This window comes from Jaculus jaculus, chromosome 7, assembly GCF_020740685.1.
Source record: "Jaculus jaculus isolate mJacJac1 chromosome 7, mJacJac1.mat.Y.cur, whole genome shotgun sequence".
Classification (NCBI taxonomy): Eukaryota; Metazoa; Chordata; class Mammalia; order Rodentia; family Dipodidae; genus Jaculus; species Jaculus jaculus.
Window position 1 is genome coordinate 87647096 of NC_059108.1, and position 20995 is coordinate 87668090.

Sequence of the window (20995 nt, forward strand, 5' to 3'; positions counted from 1 at the left end):
AGGACTAACCTATGTGGGGAAGCAGAAATGGAGAGGTCTTCACTCAGTCCTCAAGCAGACAAGGCTGGAAAAACTGGTCAACAGAGAAAGAACACACTGGAAGCAAAGGAACCACATAGAAGGAAGAGCACATGCAACAGGAGACAGACACAGGAGAGGGACGGCAGAGACAAAAGCAGAGATGCACAGCCAAGACACAGAAACTAACTGCTGATGACTTAAGATTCTACAATAGTTATTTAACAACTGCCCATTTTCAAGTGATTTCAGACAGATTTTTAATTCTTGTAACCAAATAATTCTGAAATAGCTACTTTATAAAAGGTTCTTCTAAACACTTAATCTGCAATATAAACTATCTAGAATCTCTTTACTACTATCCAAAGGCAGACTAGGTTTTATACAGTACAAGCTAACCTTTACAGAGTAATTCCTTTAACACAGACAGTTGTCAAAACCTGTATAAGCACAATCTCACCAAATCTTCCTAACAATGAAGTAGGTAGGCTCTGTTCTCATTCCTCTTTAGAGATTAGGAAATTAGCATAAAAAGAGATTAATTTGTTCCAGGTCACAAAGGCAATAAATTGATTGGATGTATTGTTTATTTATATTAACAAGGACAACTGAAAAATAAAAGTTTATACATACATTTAAAATTCATTTCAGTCAATACTTTTGACTGAATTCTCAGCATATGCAAAGTACAAATATAAACTAATAAACTGGTTCACCAATACAAATATAGTCTTTTACAGTATCACTATCAAAATATCTTCCTTTTTGAGGTCACCAGAAAAAACATGTACTTTCAAATTAAACTTTTTAATATCCAAAATACCTCCTTTAAAACAGAAGGGAATAAATTGCAACAATGCTATTTTCAATGCATTCATTATTCCAAGTTTACTGGAACACTTGAAGACTACTTGCTGCAAGCAAAACTCATGTAAAAGTAGATCTTGACTTTCCAAGAAGGTTTATATGATTAGTACATATCTGTTTAATTAGCTGCACTGTAAGTTACGCACACGTATATAAAAAAGGAAAATGATAAGGATGGGGGGATTCACGGAAGGTGGTGAGCTGCCATGGACTCTGCATCTCTTGATTTTCTGAGCAGGGCTTGTCTGAGGGCACTAATTTTCTCATCAAGTTCAGCCAGTGAGTAGTTCTGCTATAAATAATAAGAAGAGAATTTGCTGAATAAGATTCTGAAGTGTCTTAATGCAGTTAAAATGCTAAATGAATTATAAATAGTTAAATATGCAATAGCATGAAAAAATGTAATCTTTTTCCTCATAAGAATTATTTTGACTATATGGTGACTATGCCATAAACTTAAAAGGCATAAGATAATAAAGATTAAAGATTCTTAATTTCCTGTATGTTATGTACTTTGAAAAACTAATAAAGGCTTAAAAGAAAACAGAAACAAATATTTTCATTATCAGTATTTTAAAAATTACACTTTTTAAGTTAGTTTAACTGCTTAAAATACCTACTTCTCTTTTGAGAACTATAATCAACTACTTCTGAAAAAAAAGACTATTCTCAAAAAATTTACTTAAACTTTTTTTTGTTGTTTTGTTTTTCAAGGTAGAGTCTCACTCTGGCCCAGGCTGACCTGGAATTCACTACGTTGTCTCAGGGTGGCCTCGAACTCACGGCAATCCTCCTACTTCTGCTTAACTTAAACTTTTGCAATAAATATGCAATAAGCTACTCTTTGGGGCATGAGACAGTGTAGTGGTTTGAGTCAGATATCCTCCACACTCATGTGTTCTGAATACTTGGTCCCCAGCAGGTGGCAACTTGGGAGGTGAAGCCTTGCTACAGGAGGTATACTATTGAGTGGGCTTTGGGGTGTTATTCGCCAGTTCCCCCTTGGCAGAATGTGGCTCATTCTCCTGGCTATTGTTTTCTACCTGCTGTGGCAGAGGTGATGTCTAGCTCTGCTCATGCCATGTTACCCTCTAATATCCTAAAGCTTCCTCTTGAGACTATAAGCCAAAATAAAAACTTACATCTTTAATCCAACACTTGGGAGGCATAGGTAGGAGGACAGCTGTGAGTTCAAGGCCACCCTGAGACAACATAGTGAATTCCAGATCAGCCAGGACTCGAGCAAAGACCCTACTTTGAAAAAACAAAAACAAAAAGAAAAATACAGAAACAAACTTATCTCCCCTCAGCTTCTTTAGGTAGGGTGCTTTGGCTTAGCCACAAAAAGGTAACTACGACAGCCAGTCTTACTACGTAGCCCAGGCTGGCCTTGAGTTCTTGATCCTTCTGCCTCACCCTTTAGAATAATGGGATTGGAGGCCTTCACCCAGCAGCAATATGATATACTAAACAAAAGCCAAAGATTCTTTCTTAAAAGTTTTCCCCATGCTGGAGAGATGGCTTAGTGGTTAAGCTGTTTGCCTGAGAAGCCTAAAGTTCCATGTTCAACTCTCCCAGTCCCATGGGATCCAGACACACAAGATGATGCAAACGTGCAAGGTTGCGCATGTGTACAAGATGGTACATGCATCTGATGTTTGACTGCAGTGCTGGAGACTCTGCTGTGCCAATTTGCTCTTTCTCTCATTAAAAAAAAAAAAGGCCAGTCTGTTGGGCTTGCCTCAAAAAAATTTTTTTAAAGTTTTCTCTAATATCATCTACTATTAAAAAACAAGATGTATAGTTTTATATTTATTTAACTCACATGAATCTCCTGTGTTCTTGAAATAAAACTATTTTTCTAATTGAAGTATATTAGTTTATTTTACCTTTCTTTAGTCCTAAGCTTACCATGTTACAACTTAAAGTAACCACAGTAAGAACTTCTATTAATAAGATATAAAACTCATCAATCTCCTACTGAAGTCAAAATGAGGATGCAGCACTTCATCTTACTTGTGGTGGTTGCACTTTTCTTCTTTTTCCAGAGAAGTTCTAATTTAAAAGTAACAAAATAGGAGATGATCAACATATAGAAAATATAGATATTATTTCATTTATAGAGTAGTGTATATAACCTGGACAGTCTTTGAGAACCTTGAAAGGAACAAGCTTACAAATTTATCAAGCATTATTTGCAACCAATACTTACCTTCTTATATTCTGGAAGTTGCCCCCCAAAGATGATGGCAATTTAACTGCATAGTACGTAGTTAGATTGCAACACACCTGTCTCTGGTGAATACTTTCTTATTAATTGCCACCTTCTATGAGGCTGAGTAGGTGTGGAAAGAGGTACTCCTAAGATTTTCTATTTAAGTTTCTCTTGTAAAAGCAAATAAAATTTTCCACCTCAAAATACTGAACAAGTGCTGGGCATGATGGCACATGCCTTTAATCCCAACACTCGGGAGGCAGAGGTAGGAGGAGCGCCATGAGTTCGAGGTCACCCTGAGGCTCCATAGTGAATGCCAGGTCAGCCTGGGCTAGAGTGAAACCCTATGTCGAAAAACCAAAAAAAAAAAAAAAAAAAGCTGAACAAGTGGAAACAGCAATGGACAGAGTAAAAGAGGATTTAGTATGCCAGCAAAAGGGTGAATATGCATACGCACATACACACATCTAAGGCTATGAGCACTGTGCTTGCCCATGTAAGCATCTCTTTAGCTACTCCTGTGTGATGTAAGAGAATAAAGAGCCTGTTATCATTGGCCTTCCTACTTACTTATTCCCATACTGTTTAAGCTGGTCTGTGTTCAGATTTCTTACAGTTGGGTGGAAGATGTGGCACAGTGGCAAAGCACCTGTCTGACATGTGAGAGGCCCTGGGGGTCAAAACCCAGTAGGAATGTGTGTTTTTGAGTTGAATCTGATAGCACTCACACTGACAAATTACTCAGCCCTTTAAACTGATCAGATGAGTTCTTTTTATACTTTGTTCTTAATATCAAAACATTATAAGCTTTTGAATGGCAAGTTAGAAAATGAATATTTTATCCGAGAAACTGTGAATACAGATGAAAAAATTTTTATGAGCACTTCTGACTACTAAGATTTACAAAAGACTAAAAAGTCATATATTCTTTTGTGCCAAAAGAAGTTAAGCCAAAGAACATCTAAGTGTGCCACTTTACTAGTAGTTTTAACACACAGGAATTAAGTGGTCAAATTATTAAATATGGAATGGTAGATCTCAGATAAATATGCCCCCCCTTCCTTTGCCAAGGTGGGCTAGATACTGTAGGGGGGGGCCTATGGGCAGGTGGGCTGAACATTCTGCTGGTCCACCATTCGGTCTCCTACCTTCCCAAGATGTGCACTTTTTATACACTGGAGGAAAACATACTTTCTCTTGTGACCCTAGTAGTTTAGTCAGTAGGATACTGGTAGTTTCTATATCATAGTCAATCAGTTATTATTACTCTAGAGGTCAGAATGAGGAAAGTAAGGACAATGGTGGATCAATGAATTAAATATAGAAAAAATGGATGTTGGGGGCTTGTTTTAGGTTAGAGCACACTATTTTCATAACAGCATTTAGATACACCCCACTAGCCTACTAGACTCGCTTTAAAATTTGCTTTATGTATAAGGACATCTCATATAAAGATGGAAAATTCAACAAGGAGTACAGCTCACTAGAGAAACAGGTATACAAGGACAATTCACAATCATTTTGTTCTCACAATTTTATGCTGGCAAGTACTTTACGGTTCCATTTATAATGCCAACAACAAAATGTTACACATATAGGTCCAGGAAGCCTATGCTCTAAGGCAACTCAAGTAAGGACATCTATTTCATAACCAACCACCTCTTCCCTTTTAACCAGCTATAAAGGGCGAGGGACTTTACATGTGTAGTATCCTTTCTTGTCTCATTGCCTTGATTCAAACCTTTCTCTCTCTTTAGCTGGGACAATGACATATATTCTAAACTTATTTCCTTGACTTCAATTTCTTTCCAACTCAGACTTCACAATGATACACCCTGAGACCCAAATTACAGGTTTCTCTTTTTTCTCAAAAATGTAACTATACTCAGACAATACTGAGAGTACAAATGGCTAATGTGACCTTTCAGACCCTCCAAAATGTATGCACAACCTAACTTTCCAGCTGAATCCAACTGTGCATTTGTCCCCACCATACATACAGGCTGTGCACATGATGCGCACATGATGCAGATGTGGCCATTAGCATTAGCATTCCCCTCCACCAACACACCCCTTAACATCAGAAGCTACTGACTAGAAATTACATATAGTTACTACTTTGGAGAAAACTTAGTGTACCTTTAAATGTCTATTAACTAACCATCAGCCATGCTCTATCCATTTATCCAATCGTTACTCAATGTCTAACACACTTTGTGTACCCTAGGATGAATGAAACATAGTTCTTGCCCCTGAGAAGTTAAAATCTAGTGAGAAAATCAGATACAGAAACAATGTTAAGTTCTAGAATATGAACAAAGTACTATAGAAATATAGTTGTAAACTATGCAATATTTACTGCTATCAAGTATCAATTTAAAAATCATTCTTTGGAAATACTCATAAAGGTATTATCTTTTATACAGACTATTAAACCACACTCTTAAAATATTAAAAATATTACAATAAATATATCTACATTTAATGTGAAAGAGTAAGATCTTTAGAACAATACATTAAAAGATGCAATAAATACTGATGTTTTTCATAATTTTGTCTTATTTTAACATTCTAGAGTTTAAGGATTTATCTAATTTTCATCTTATTCTAGAATTTATGTATTTCACTGAATTAAATTAATATGGTATGAAACTGAACTTTAACTTTCTTAAGGGTTACTTTAGCTCTAGTTTTGTGAATCAAATACAATTTATATCTTTTTAATTCTGTTAATGTGGGCCTTAATCAACCTCTACCAACTTTCAGAAATTTCTGTTTGGAATTTCTATGTGAATCAAAATTTCAGAGTTTAGAAATCAATTTCTAAGAAAAGCTCAAATTAAAGAAATGTAATGGCTTAACTTTCTCTTATGTTCTAACTTGAGAAGCTATAATACTATGCTACATATAGTCTCTCCTATTCACTTTGAAAGATAAATATGTAAAATGGGCAGATTCTCTTCATGTTCTGGCAGCATGAGGACAGTGACGGGCAAAGTGTGACAGGGCACACAGTGTGCTCAACTCCCTCAGGAGGCAGATTATCAGTGAGCTGGCTTTATTCCAAGTGAAGCATGTAGAGTCTAGACAGGACTCCATCATGCTATAGAAGGTGAAGATGAAGTCTTTCCCTTTGTGCTTGAGCCTGGAAGAGTTCTGTACTTTGTTGTCACTCACTATTAATTCAGACAGGTTATTTTTTTCTAATGCTAATCCAAAGGGAATCTTCTAATCAAAGATAGCATTTTTAAAGATTTGGCAATACTTTTATAAAGCTCTCGATTTTTCACAGGTTGCCATTGTCCTTCCTTTACTGAATGCTGAACCCATCCAGGATAATCTTGTCTATAGTTCTAATTTTTCTTGCTACTGCAGTTAGGCAGTCAATAAGCTTTGGGCTACATAGTGAGCCCTTGCCTCAGAAAAGATGTAAAATCTTAAAGCATTAAAACCCCCACAAACCTCACAGCAAGTGAACAATCACCTCAGAAGAATGTGGAAGAGACCTTATACAACCTACTATGTAGGACCATGTTCCTTTTTCTTTTTAATTAATAGAACTATTTCCCATGTAGATCATTAAGTTGTTACATAATGAAAATGCTAAGTTATACTTACTACAGACTGAAAATATTCAGGAGAGATGCCTTCCAATTCAAGGATTTTATCTTCAAGTTTTTTAATTCTCTGATAAATGTCTCTCGGCACTGGACCACCTAAATTCACAGAAAAAAAAAACCTCTGAAATTTGAATGAATAATTTGTCCTTACAATTTTTATTCTTAAAATATCATTTAAAGCCATATATGCAAAAAATGAAAATCATTTAAGCTTAAGAAAACAAACACAACATAAATTGAAATTCTTATAGTTTCACATTGTATTTATAAGACAAATTATACTACACTTCTTCTTTCCAAATTCTACTTATGCTGGTTATATTGTCAGGTATATTATGTTAAATTAATTTTATGAGATATTGAATAGTGTCTAGAACAAACTGTATGTCTCATAGACTTTGGAAGTTAGAAAGAAAAACATGACAATTCAACTCAGTGGGTACTATATATCATATTTTTCTTCAACTTTTCTCCCAATATGACATATTTTCTCCTCTGACCTAGAGGAATATTACAAGTTTTTCTAGAACAGTCGCGAGCGTTTATGCTGTCGGTGTGTCTATGTTGGACAAAAAAAAAAAAAAAAAAACCAATCTGTAATCTACAGCAAAATACATTCCGTTCACGGGGCACACCCAGGGGAATAAGAATAAATTGCTATTATGACTAAATTGTAAACCTATGCACATCCCTTGCATTTTGGGCAAATTTATAAAAAAAAGGAAACTGATTTTTTTATTAATAATAATCATGTAGTGAAATGTGTTTGTAAAAAAAGTTTTTCTAGAATTCTGATCTAAAAGTCTTTTGGAAAAGAGGGAAGGCCTATTAAAGTCACTCAAATGTCAAGTTCATGATTATACCCCAAATCTTCCACTTCTTACCACTACCACTGCAACCATTCTCTCTGGTCTCCCTGTTTTTGCCTTGCTTCCAAAGAGTGTATTCTCAACCCAAGATCCAGTCATTTACTTAGCATGTAAGTAAGAACATGTCTGTCCTCTGTTAATTCAGTATTTCAAATATTTTCAAATGTTTCAAATATTTTACCATTTACAGTCTTTACACCTCTAACACTCTTGTACTCTCCATACACATATGTTTCTAGCCATTTGATGTCCTTTGTTCAGTTATTCAACTAGGCCAAGTGCTCTGATAGTTTTCACAAGTGTGTTCCTCTACCTCCACAATCCCTCCACAATACAGAGGTTTATTTTGGCCAACTTCAGGTTTTGGCTCAACAGTTATCATATATGACAGGGTATCTCTGATTTTTTTTTTTTTTTTTGAGAGTCAGAGAGAGAGAGAGAGAGACAGACAGACAAAAAGAATGGGTACACCAGGGCTTCCAACCACTGCAAAGGAACTCCAGATACACGCACCACCTTATGCACCTGGCTTATGTGGGTCCTAGGGAATCAAACCTGGGTACTTTGACTTTACAGGCAAATGCCTTAACTGCTAAGCTATCCCTCCAGCCCTCTAATTCCTTTTAAAAGGACTAGTAGTGAAGTATTACTACTTTCTTCCTTTTCCCTATACCAAGGTCACTCAACAATCTGTGTCTTAGTTGTGTACTCCCTCTGAATTAGCTCTGAGAGGACAGGGCTTAGTCATGTGGCAGTGGCTGTGCAGCATGTGCACAGCATCAGTTCACAGACTACAATGCCAGGCAGAGCAGAAGCTCAACAGAATGAATGACAATTACACAGGCATTGTATCAAAAGCATCAGCTTGTTAAATAGAAAAACTAGGATTTATGTTTTCAAGAATGTATTATCTGAGAACTTTGGATACCATGCTCCTGAATACAGTAAAATGAGTAACCTGTCTTGATGTTGCTCTTGCAGCACCCTTGACCTACAAGTTCCCAGCTAGCCCTGGACCTTACAGAGCCGGTTCTGGTTTCTGAGGTCCTGCCCGCATCTCTTCACACAGAGTCTACTTGTGCCCCCACCATGTCCTTAAGCACTCCTTTACAATTCCACTTCATTTCTCCCAGACTGTGAAGGCTTTGCCAAGACAGAGACATGACTAGCATGTCAGCATTCCTTATACCAGAAGTATTAAGGGCAAATCATAAGCATTCAAAATATATTTTTCAAAAGAATATGCTACTTGATGTTTTTAGAGATAACCAGTAAGACCTTATATACAATATCGTTTTTAGTCAATGTATTTTTAGGAGAGATTAATTCTTAATACCAATGTGTTACTATCCTTAAAAATTTATTCTTTCTCTTAGCTTCTAGCTCCAACCAAAAATGCTCTAGTGAGGACCAGAAATTTCCTGAACTGTATTTTGTGCCGTTGTCCTTTTGTAGACACAATTCCCTTTTTGAAATATGTGGCATTTAGTAGGTTCTTACTACCCTTCAAGGGCTCAAATAGTACTTCACCATGGGTGGCACTACTCAACTTCCCATGAGAGAGATGTATGTTCCACAGTACTATGTACACTCCAAAACAGTGAAACCAGCCCACGAGCAAGTTTCATTCAATAAATGCTTGAGCACCTGCTTTGTGTCAGGTCTTGCATGGGGTTCAAAATGTAATGAACATGGCAGACATAATCCTACCCTATGGTAATTTGAATGTAATAGTTTCAATGTAAGGCCCCACTCACATAGACTCAGGGGTTTTATTAAAATTGAGTGCATGCATCTGGAGTTTGTTCAATAGCTGAAGGCCCTGGCATACCCATATTATCTCACTTTCTATCTCTACCTCTTTCTCTCTCTCAACAAAATAAATTTTAAAAAAAATTGAGCTTGCAACTTGAGCCCCTTGCAGGCCAATCCCTGCTACTGGAGGCGTGTCACTGGAGGCGGACCTGAGTTCAGTTCTACTAGGTGTGTTCAGAGCAGTTTGAGTTCTGTTTGTGTTGTCAGAGGTGTCTCTCTGCTTGGAATGTGGAAGTGAGCCAGCTGCTTCTGCCACTAATGGTGTTCCCCTGGAATCTGTAAGCCTGAAATAAACCCTTTCCTTCCATAAGCTGTTTCTGGTTGGGTGTTTGTCCAGCAATGAGAAGCTGACAGAAACACACCCTGACAGACCTCTCATTACATAGCAGAGAACATGGATATTCAACAAACAGAAAGCTACAGTAGCAGCTTTGAAGAGGTACAGCAAGTAGTATAGGAAGCTCCAAAAAAGGAGCATTCACACTAGACTAAGATCAGAAATGATAGCATGGAAACAAAGGCAGCAAAGTGGGAGACAGGAAGCCCAGTAACAGGGCTGGAGCTAAGGGGTTGGATGATCCTATTAAAAACTGCAACTTTTCCTTATCTTGGTCAAGTTCATTAGCCCTTCTTCTAGCATTCTAGCATGGTATGTAATTCATTAATTCCACAACCTATCTCTCCAAAACAGAACTTCTGTTCAGATGTTTTAGCAACTAGAACAGTGCCAGGATTGCAGCAGAACAGATTTGCTGAGTGAAATGATAAACAGTGTTTAGTATGCATGAAAAGGCTACAGAAAGACCACTAAAAAATTCTTATTGGGTAGAAACAAGATCAGATTTGAACTTTAAAGCAGGTAATTTGGCCACAGGGTAAAGAATGATTGAGGAAAGAGTTTAGTGGCAAACAGACCAGCTGATAACCTTCCCTCAGTTCAAGACAGAGATCATGGTGGCTTCATCTATAGCAGTAGCTGTGGAGAGAGACGTAGCCAGATTTGGGAGGTATTTAAAAAGCAGAATCAATAGGCCCTGGTTACTAAATGGAGAGACTTAGCCTTGGCAGCCAGTTAAGACTTTTACTTGATTTTCATTTGCCACTATCTTGTGTGTGTTGCTTGTGCTCTCTGAACTTGTTTCATTATCAGTGTGATAATAACAGCAACCAATGACTCAATAGAGTACTGGTAAGTACAAGGTGGACATATACACAACACTTTCCATGACTGGCAAAATTGCTCAATAAATGTGGGTTCATTTTCCTATGGAATTTACTTATTTACATGTTTGTTGGTTGGCTAGTTCATTTATGTGCTTACACTGAGATTATTGAGGATTTGGACCACATTTACCAACACCCTATAGCTGGCAGAGTGAGTGACAAGAATTAGAGGTAGTCAAGTTCTGAAATTGGCCATAGAAAAGACTAGTTTTCTGCTATGTCCTCAATACACTGAGGCTAACAGAATCTATCCGGAATCTGCCTTCTATCTACCAACAGTTTCTCAATATTAGCAAGTGGCAAGAAGAGTGAGAGAGCATACACACAAACAACTGTAAATTCCAAGACAGTAGTGACAGTGTTTATTCATTTATTTTTTATTTAGCCAGAGTGATGGTTTTACGTGATGCATACTCAACGAAAATTTAGAGTAATGAATACAATTTATTTCACCACTTGCAGATACATCATGGGGCACCACCTAACATTGCTTACCTGTCTGCAATCGCAAATGAGCCTCAATATTCTGTAGTCGTTCTTCTACAGCCTGATTACCACAATCTCGAAGTGTGCCGCTAAGTTTATGAACGGACCCTTGAAGTCCTTCAGGTCTAGTTTGTGGTCCATATGTATTTACAACTCTGGAAACTAACAAATTTAAGCCTATGTAAATTTAATTTCAAAAACAGAAATAGAAATTCTCTTTTGCTAAGAATATATTCTTTTTATTTAACCACATATCCCAAAATGAAGGAGTATTTTTGTTTTAACATAAATAAAATATAGATGTGAAAGCTATTCCTGCCTATTTTGATAATAACCACAGAATTTAAATGAGGAAGTTATTTGCTTTATTTTATTACTAATATAGGTTGAATGTCTGCCAAGGATGAAGAGACTATGTGTTATTACTTACCCTTCACATGGCTTTTGAATCCAGGGTAAGGGGTAAAAACAGCATCAGTTCTTGCACAACTATTTTCTAAGGAGAATTTAAATGAATGTTAGTTTAAATATTATTCATTACAAATTTGTCATTCTGACAAACTTTAAAAAATTCATATTACTCCAAAAAATATAATTTTCAGTAACAGTAGTAATTAAATTACCATCATATACACAATAGTTTTTATCCTATAAAATGAATCACATCTAGTATTTTTATCTAATATTTAGATTTACACATATAAAAGCCATTAATATTAAGTGGCATAACTTAGTATAATTTTTTATAAAAACTAGTATCATTAAAAACCATTTGGGTCTTTGGAGAAAATCATTTATATACTACATGACAGTGTAGTCTACTGCCATCACAAAAACCAAACCCACCTCTACTGGAATATCTTTTTTTATCCAGCAATTTTTATATTATCAGACTAGGGAACATCTAACATGAGGACTAGCTCCGTGTGTGTGTGTGTGTGTGTGTGTGTGTGTGTGTGTGTGTATGTGTGTGTTTTCAGAACTGAACATTTAAAAAAAAAAAAAAACTCGGCTGGAGAGGTGGCTTAGCGGTTAAGGTGTTTGCTTGCAAAGCCAAAGGACCCAGGTTCTATGACTCCCCAGGACCCATGTAAGCCAGATGCACAAGGGGGCTCATGAATCTGGAGTCTACTTGCAGTGGCTTGGAGGCCCTTACATGCCCATTCTCTCTCTCTTTCTGCTTGCCTAGTTCTGTATATTTCTCCTTCTCAAAAAAATAAAATAAATAAAATAAAAAATAAAAAAAAAAACCCTGAACCTCACAAACAACACATACTTTTCTTTCTACCCAGATTTCTAATGCTCACTTAAAAAAAAAATCCTGTCATCAAAGTCTTCTGCTTTTTCCCATCCTACATTTCAAAATGTAACTTTAGAAAAGGTATGCTATGAAAACTTATTGTAATATATATTCCAAGCTGCAAAGTACAATTTCTTTCAAATTATGTATCAATAAATAAATTATAAGGGATGACAGGAGTGGTGGCAAACACCTTTAATCCCAGCATTTACCTCTATGGAATTTGATTTTTAAAGATTGTACATTTAGATCAACTGAGAGGTCTTGGAAGGAATACAGTAACATATTAAAATGTATTTTAGGGGCTTGAGAGATGGCTTAGTGGTTAAGGCATTTGCCTCCAAAGACAAAGGACCCAGGTTCCATTCCCCAGGACCCACATAAACCAGATGCACAAGGGGCACATGTATCTAGAGTTTGTTTGTAGTGGCTACAGGCCGTAGCATGCCCATTCTCTGTCTCTCTCTTTGCAAATAAATAAATAAAAAAAAAATTATTAAAAAAACAAACAAAATAACAAAAATGAAATGTATTTAGGCTTAACTTTCTTTAAGGGTTCTGCTGGTAAGTCAAACTGTGTATATAAAACTCCAAATCATGTTTTATATCCAGAGACTAAGCATAGTCATTTTCTTTCCTTTTTATTTTTGGAAATACCCTCAATTTATTTAAAGGGGCATTATTTCTCCATTCTCTTTCTATACTTTCATTGGCTTAAGGGTTTAAAAGAAGCCACTATCATCCATTCCAGAACTATATCCCAAACATTCAGACCCATCAGTATGAAATCCAGCACAGTGTGAAGACTGGGAATGTATGAGTGCTAGTCACTACTCACAGCATTCTTGCTAGCATGGTTTTGAACCAGCAAGGGACTGAATGGGCCAAGGAACCCTGCTGAGCGTTTCAACTCTTGTCAATTTCTGGTGGTTTACAATAATAGAGTTAGCAGAGAGAACAGAGGAGTAAGGTTAGTGACACATGTGCTTGCTCCCTCAACAAACCCTTTTTCTCTCAGGAGTTGCTCACAACTGGACCATAGCACCTGAGATGTTGCCACTGGTGTATTTGTTCTGAAAAGCTAAGGGATAAAGAGATGGAATTTAAAGCAGAAAAGGTTGAATTTAGGACCCAAACTAAACCGACAGTATTTTCACAACGGAATCAGTGTATTGATAAGAATAATCATATCTGACAATTCTGTGTTCTGTGTAAATAATTAGCCCAGATAATATAAGCAGCAAGGAAAATATTCAGTCCAATTATAAGCCCTGTTCTGTCAATTTTTCTAATAACTACTTGCTCTGATTGTTGCAAGGATGACAGAGTATGACCTATGGCAGTTCTGTGTATTAATAGCTGGTATTCTGAAGGTATGCTGAAGAGGCATGAGCATAATAAAACTTCGAGTGAAAAGGAAAGGAGAATCTAATGATCAAATGTATGCACTCTGAGAAAAAGGAAAGAAGTCCAAGTGCCGTGGTCTTCATGCCAAGCTGCTTATACTGACAAAACATTTTACGTAACTCAGGAGTAATGAGAAAACTGCTCCCTCTTGAGGAATACCATTAACTTTACAAAGTTCACTTTCTATATGAACATTATGTCATGAGCACATTTGCAGCTTCAAAGTTACACTGCTTTAGCTAGTTCATGGTACTGAACCTGGCCAAACCTGCCACCCAACAATCCACCTTCACCTCCTATGGGAACCTTCATCTGAAACCAGTGATAAATATTAGTTTCTTCATGTTAGTATTGTTTTCAATTTTGTGTAACTAAAATGCTAACCATCTTTGTAGTAGCCTATTATTAAAGAGGAAATTCCACTACTTTAATTATTAACTAAAAACTGATAAGCTAAATTGAATTGTGTTAATATTTTTAAAAAAAGATTAGAACAGCTGTAAAAAAAATTATGCTTAAAGTCCTATTAAAATTAACTTCTAGTTACCTTGATTACAATCAATAACATTGCAAAATTCCCTGACGTTGTTTTCATTGATTTCCGCTTGCTTTCTTTCAATAAATGCAGATATTCGTCTGTCAATCTACAAACAACAAGTATGTTTAATAATGGAAAATTCATGTGAGCTTTACATGTACCCCATATATGACCCCCAAACTTCTTACTTCTGCTTTTCCAGCCTTTATTTGAACTACTTCTGGATCAAAATGGATGTGTGTCTTTTTCACATCTCTTAAATCACAGTCTTTGAGTTTTTCTTCCTCTTGTAGGTCCCCAGTGGGAAATTCAGCATTTAGCTCATTCTTGCTCTCTGTTTCTGGGTTTTTTACATCCTCAACAACAGCTGAATTCTCTTTTATCAAAGGATGAAGTTTTGCTAAAAAAGGCTGAGAAGGAAAAAAATTCCAAAGAAATCAAAATTAATTGCATAGTATATTTATATAACCCTCAGCAAAGGAAATGAAATATTTAGTGTCAATTATTAAATATAAAAAGTTATATATATATGTCTGCCTAAATACAACTGTTTGCTGTTCCTGCTTCTACAACCATTATCATTTGCTTAAATTTGTTTAAAACAAGAAACAGAAAACCTAAAAAATTTTTAAATTTTCTTCGAGGAAATCACTCTTTTACTCATCTTTTATTTTGTGCTAAATCAAAGCCATCAGCCTTGGGCATCAATGCCACTTAATTAACATGTCATTCAAATGCCTCCTCAGAACACTAAGGCTTAGTATCTTTCCTCCTTAACAGGAGAGCCAGTGCTCTTTCAGCAAAGCCCTGAATTATCACTGTATCACTAGAGATTCTCCACTTGAAAGTGCAGTTGGCCAAAGTGAGTGAGCAAGTATAGACATGAAATACATGGGTGTTACGGTGAGTGAACACTCAGCATTTTCCTGACATGGTAAGATATCTTCTTGGGTCATGTGATTAAATTTTACAAAAGAAAATGAAGAAGGGGGGAAAAGACCTACATAGATCCATAGCTGAAAACAGTCACTTATTATTGTAACTACAATAGGTAAGAAAAAGCCCTGCTATATAATGTAATTTACTCATTTACTTCCATTCCTCCTAACAATCACACCCCCTCCCATTACCATATCAGGCCTCATTTTAGTTCTATAGCTTATTGCTCTGTCCTTTAACGATAAGGTTAACTATTACTTTTAACACAAAACATGGTTAAATTTTCCCAAAGTCAATGAACGCAGGGCTAAAAATTAATGGCCATTCCGTTAGGCAAAATACACCAATATTAGCCAATATTCCAGTTACCTTTTCATACTATAAACTTGCTTCCATTGTTTGCTATATTAAATACTCGTCTGAAACCTTTTAACACTTTAATCATAATAAAATGACCAATCCAAATAGTTCTACTTATCTTTCTGTCACTTCATATTTCACACTTTGATTACAGGTTAACTGCAACTTGTATCAATTATAACTGCAGAGATGTTCAATAACAACCAGCAAAGTCATAATAATGTTGATTTATTGGACTGAAATATTAAAATATAGAATACTATTATAAATAACAGTTCAGTATTGGCCTCTAATATCAAGGATGAATTATTTCAAACTATTGAGACATGATGAAATAGTGACTGGCTACTTACTAAGATGAGACATTAATGTCACAGAAATTACTTTCTTTTTAAAAACTATGCTGAAACTGTTTAATTGCAATAGACACTCCAGGATGTGTCATGCTGGGATAATGCCACTTCTTGAACCACTGAAGGCACTCCATGAGCCTCCAAACTCACCCAAGGCATGGAATCATTATCATAGCATGACACACACCTGCCGTGTCTTATTGCTTAATTATAACCCACCATAGATGGAACTGTATTGAATTTTCAGTAGAAGTCTAGAATTGAACAGAATTGCATTCATTCAGTCTCATACCCACATTGGCCTATTGGACTATGTTCTCATAGCTATTCTGATTACTACTAAAATGAACAGATTTAGATTCAACATGGATTTAAATAACTTTTATTAATGATATCCTTAATATAGTATTATGGTAGAACTCACAAATTCTCTAGCTAATTTACCATACTTATCTTTTATTTTCAATATCCAGTTAACATTTCTAATAAGAAATTTACCTGTAAATATAAAATGTGTTGCTCAAGTGCACTAAAGAGTAATGCAGGCTGGAATGTTGAGAGGCTCTGGAGCTTGTTCCAATCGATTGTAATTTTCACCACATCATCTTTGAGGTTAAGCTTCAAAGGGGCAAACCAGCAACATCACAAAAATTACACGATTAAGCTGTATGTCTGGGATTGTCACAAAAATAAGATTTCTATGGTGTAATACATGCCTATTTTGCTCAGTTACCACGTTCTAATGATACATTAAAATACTCTACCTAGTTACAATTTTAAAAGATCAAATAGGTAGTTTCATTTTTTAAAATATAAAAGATCTATTACTCTAATTTTATTCTTAGGTCTGTGTAATGGGACTATTTTGAAGGTAAAACTATCCAAGGAAGATAAAAAGATGAAGGCTCCTTTGATATTTCAATATCTAAAATACCTTTGAATGAACTCCAAAATAGGTTTGCTCTATTCAAAATACTAATTCCAATTCAGTTATAACTGTTTTGCAAAAGTCCTCATATGTGTATTTCTCTGTTAAATATATATATAAATATATGTCTGAAATATATCACTAGTCTGATGTTCTGAATTACATTTTTATCATTTTCAAAAACTCTAACACTCTTTAAAAGTAATTTAAAAATCATTATTACTCATATGCATGAATAGATGGCAACATCTGCCTCAAATAAAAATTTAAAAACACTATTTAGCTGTGAAATTCTCAAACCGAAAAAGAAGTATTTCTCCACAACAGTGAAGTAAATTGCCAAAATCTGGATGAAATATCCGGGTTTTTTTATTATTTTTTTTTTTGGTTATGTGCTATTTTCTAGTAACATACACAGAAATTTCCTATCAGTTGATGATTTATTAGAATAAAATCTTAGCCAGGAAGATGCCAAGACTCTGAATATAAGATTAATGACACAATTTTAGAGCATGCCTATTTGAATGAATAGAAGTGAATACCCATAAACTAAGAATGTGTGTATGCTATAACATAAGGATACAGTCTATAGTGGAATCTACTTAATTATACTTTATTTTACAGGAACAATTTATTAAACAATAGTCAGTTTCTATAAAGATACATGTTACCTGAGTTCAAATGCTAATCTTATGAGTTGTGAGGATAATAAAACAAAAAGAGGAATCACTGTTCATGGAACCCAACAGAGCCCAGATTAACAATAATAGGCACTGTACTGAACAAATGATTATGTTACACAAATTTACTGCCATGAGAACAGAAGCATTTAAAGTCCATGTTAGGCAGACGTAAAGACAAGAAACTTTACATAGGATGCATTGACAAAGACGCTTATGTTACTTAGTATTTTTACATTAAGATAAATACCTATATAGATTTTGTTAGACAATAACTTATGTATGGAAGTAACTCACTATCGTAACACTCCCAATAGATCTATTATTGATTTTGGAAAATTTAAGAAAATTGTGTGGGGAAAACATAGGCAAATCTTCAACCAAAACAAAGCATCACATTTTCTAGAGAAAATAAAGGAAATAAGTCCTAATGTTTGGGCCATAATCTCGTATCAATTCAGAAGAATTATGTAAGTCTTCAAGTGTAACCATCTGTCTTTTAGGAAAACTGCATCATGATGTCACAAATTAATGTTAAAATGACTCTAATGTACCCAAACTGTTCATCCAACAAATTACTAGTAATATGAACTCTATGCATTTTTACCTGACCAGTCTTAAAATAGTAAACCATTCACTCAAAAAATCTCTACTAATATACTATTAATGACTATTTAAATATTTTTCAGTGGAAACATTATTAAAATACTACAAAATTCATAACTAATAATAAATCTTTATTTTGGTAACAGAGGCCATCCAGAGGCAAGCAAAAGAGTTAAACTGGTCCATTTTGCAATGTGGGGGAGAAATTCCTTTTGAAACATTCTGGTTTTGATTAAACTGAAGAGCATTAGTAATACAGTGGCACTTAAAATGACATTATGGCATTAAAATGGCATATGACAATTTACATTTTGAAAATCTTCTAAACTCACTATCAAAGAAAACACTTCTCTGGGACAATCTTTTAAGTGTTTTTCTGGCTTTTATCTGTAAGCAAATCATCACAAAATATAGATTAATACCAAAATGACTAGCATTTAATTGATACGATTTTATTTTTGACATTTGTATAAAAGGTCCCTTCACTATGCTATAGAAAATTCATAAATACTTCAACATTTTTTGGCAGATCATGTAAGTAAGCTTTAATCACTTCTTTACTTAACCCTTCAGAATACCAGAATGATTAAAATTTTTAAATGATTTTTTTCAAACTCAGTATGCAAAATACTTCAAGAGATTTTCAAATCATTTTTAAAACTTCTGTAAATAGGTGAGTATACATCGTTTTCATGGTAATGTCAGAATATAAATAAACCTTCAAGATGCATGTCCATGCCCATAAAGTTCTCTTTTAAACAATTAAAAGGTATGGGCTCTTAAGGCAGAAATGTTATTACCAATCAAAGTGTCCAAAAAAGACCCCCCAAAATGGGAGGGTCGTAAACAATTGAGTTTAAAAATGTATTTTAAATTTTAGAAGACTATTGATAACTGCACCATTACACAATACTGAATGGACAAGTGTTGTCAATCATAACAAACATTAAGATTTCTATTTTATTTTAAAAACTTAAGAAATTCATCCTATATCCATCCAAGGACTTAAAAAATAATGCTGCAAATCAAGCAAATATTCTATTCTCGCAGGAATTTAACACTTGTCTTGACATACCTGCTGTGCCCACAACAAGCACTGTTCCAGTCCAAAGAAAAAACTGAAAGCAGGCAACATACTTTTGTTTCTCTTTTAAAATTTGCTTTCTTACATCATGAGCGACTCTATCCAGTTTTAGTATGGTATTTCTGGAGGAGCAACTTATCAGCCAGTTAAATTTAGTTAGTAGTTATAAACAATAGCTGTAATTAGCATTGGCCATATCTAACTCATCTGATAAATTATAATTTACATTTTAAAAATCCTTTTATTTCCCTCCTTGATTGAAAAAGTAACAGACGCACACAATGGCCAGCCGGGGGAAAAACAAACAAACAAACAAACAAAAAACAGCAACAGCAGCCCTACAGTTCATAAGACTAAGGAACAAATCACTTCCCAAAAGGTGGAGAGGGCGCTTTCCCAAAAATGTCAAGCTGTACTGTGTTCCACGCGCTTCTATAATGAAAAACTGGAGGCAAAAAGCCCCTCAGCAGCAGGAGCCTCCTAAAGCCTTGGAGCAGTTTTGGCGCACAGGTTCTCGCCACGCGTGCCCCGCTCGGAGCCGGGTTTTCCTAGGTGCCCACTCACCTGGGGTACCCGACGGGAGGAAATGAAGGGGTGCGGAGCTCCTCCGCGCTGGGGTCCTCGCGGGCAACATCCCACCCGCCGGCAGGCCTCACCGCCCCTCCCCGCCGCAGCAAGAGGACTGACCGGTGGGGGGGCCGAAGGGGCCCCAGCCCGTCCCCACTCACCTGTCCGGCCAGAGTGTGCAGAGAGCGAACGATTTCGCAGAGGACCTCTCGGGCGAAGAGGGGGCTGGAGCTTCGCTCCAGGCTCCTGTCACCGCTGCTCGAAGCCCCGAGCTCCGTGGCAGCAGCCATGACACCCTCTCAACAGCCCCAGTACCACCGAGGTACGCTCACAGCCCCGGCCCCTCCCTTATCGGCTTTGGTCGCACTGTGATGACGTAAATATAGGGCGTCTTGTTTCGATTCCGCTTTAGGGCCCACCCTTTTGGTGTGACTGACAAGCAGGACCGCCAATCAAGAGGAAGAAATCGTGCCCATGGGAGTGGGTAAGCTCTGACTAAGCCAAGGCGGGGTCGTGAGTCTGGGGCTCCGGCTTTCGAGCCTTCCTTGACTCCAGATGCTCCTTGTTAGTGTTGGTGGGAGAAGTCTATCAGCTAAATGTTAAATTTTAATCTCAAAATTTAGATTTTAACGTGGAGGCGTGGAGTTTTCTGGCAGAAAGATTGCGGGCCAGGGCTGGAGGTGCTCACTTGTTTCTAAATAATCGGAAAATTCCCACAGACTGAGCATCGTCGGGTAGAGCGTTTCCATGTCCTCAGCGTCGTTTGGAGCGCCCACTTCAGTGCTGCCGACTTCTGCGGACCAGGGGAGGATGCAGGGACAGAGTGTTGTGTTCCCGCCTCATCTTACTGTCAGGGAGCGGCCGGAGTGACTTGAAAACTGCCTAACAGGCGGTCTCCACAGGTGCATCAGTGTCTCACGGTAGACACTCAGCTCTGAAGTTATTTCAAAGTGAAGTACTATCAATATGAATCCGCCAGTAATTTATACCAAGTAATTTCACGTAACCATAAACTGAAATCTGGAGAACATAAAGCAACTGAAACTTAACAAAATATTATGTGTCCAAGAGCTTTATAATAAAGATGTCTGATGGGGCTGTAACTTTCTAGTCAGACTT

At 36.3% G+C, this 20995-nt stretch overlaps 1 protein-coding gene across 3 annotated transcripts; it reads right to left on the reverse strand.

The window, feature by feature from the left end:
• Positions 1–657: 657 nt before the first annotated feature.
• LOC101596255 (MAP3K12 binding inhibitory protein 1) lies at positions 658–20218 on the reverse strand. Of its 3 annotated transcripts, none has more exons than XM_004649125.2 (9): positions 20038–20218; positions 16510–16629; positions 14548–14769; positions 14369–14465; positions 11545–11610; positions 11124–11276; positions 6719–6816; positions 2902–2940; positions 658–1174 (listed from the first exon to the last, which is right to left on the reverse strand). In XM_004649125.2, exons 1-9 carry the CDS (start codon positions 20164–20166, stop codon positions 1070–1072), a joined length of 1029 nt encoding a protein of 342 aa, XP_004649182.1. In that variant the 5' UTR covers positions 20167–20218; the 3' UTR covers positions 658–1069. The 3 variants fall into 3 exon arrangements, with proteins under 3 accessions (XP_004649182.1, XP_045011458.1, XP_004649181.1); XM_004649124.2 differs by having other exon boundaries at positions 666–1177; XM_045155523.1 differs by lacking the exon at positions 11124–11276 and having other exon boundaries at positions 658–1177.
• Positions 20219–20995: the final 777 nt, after the last annotated feature.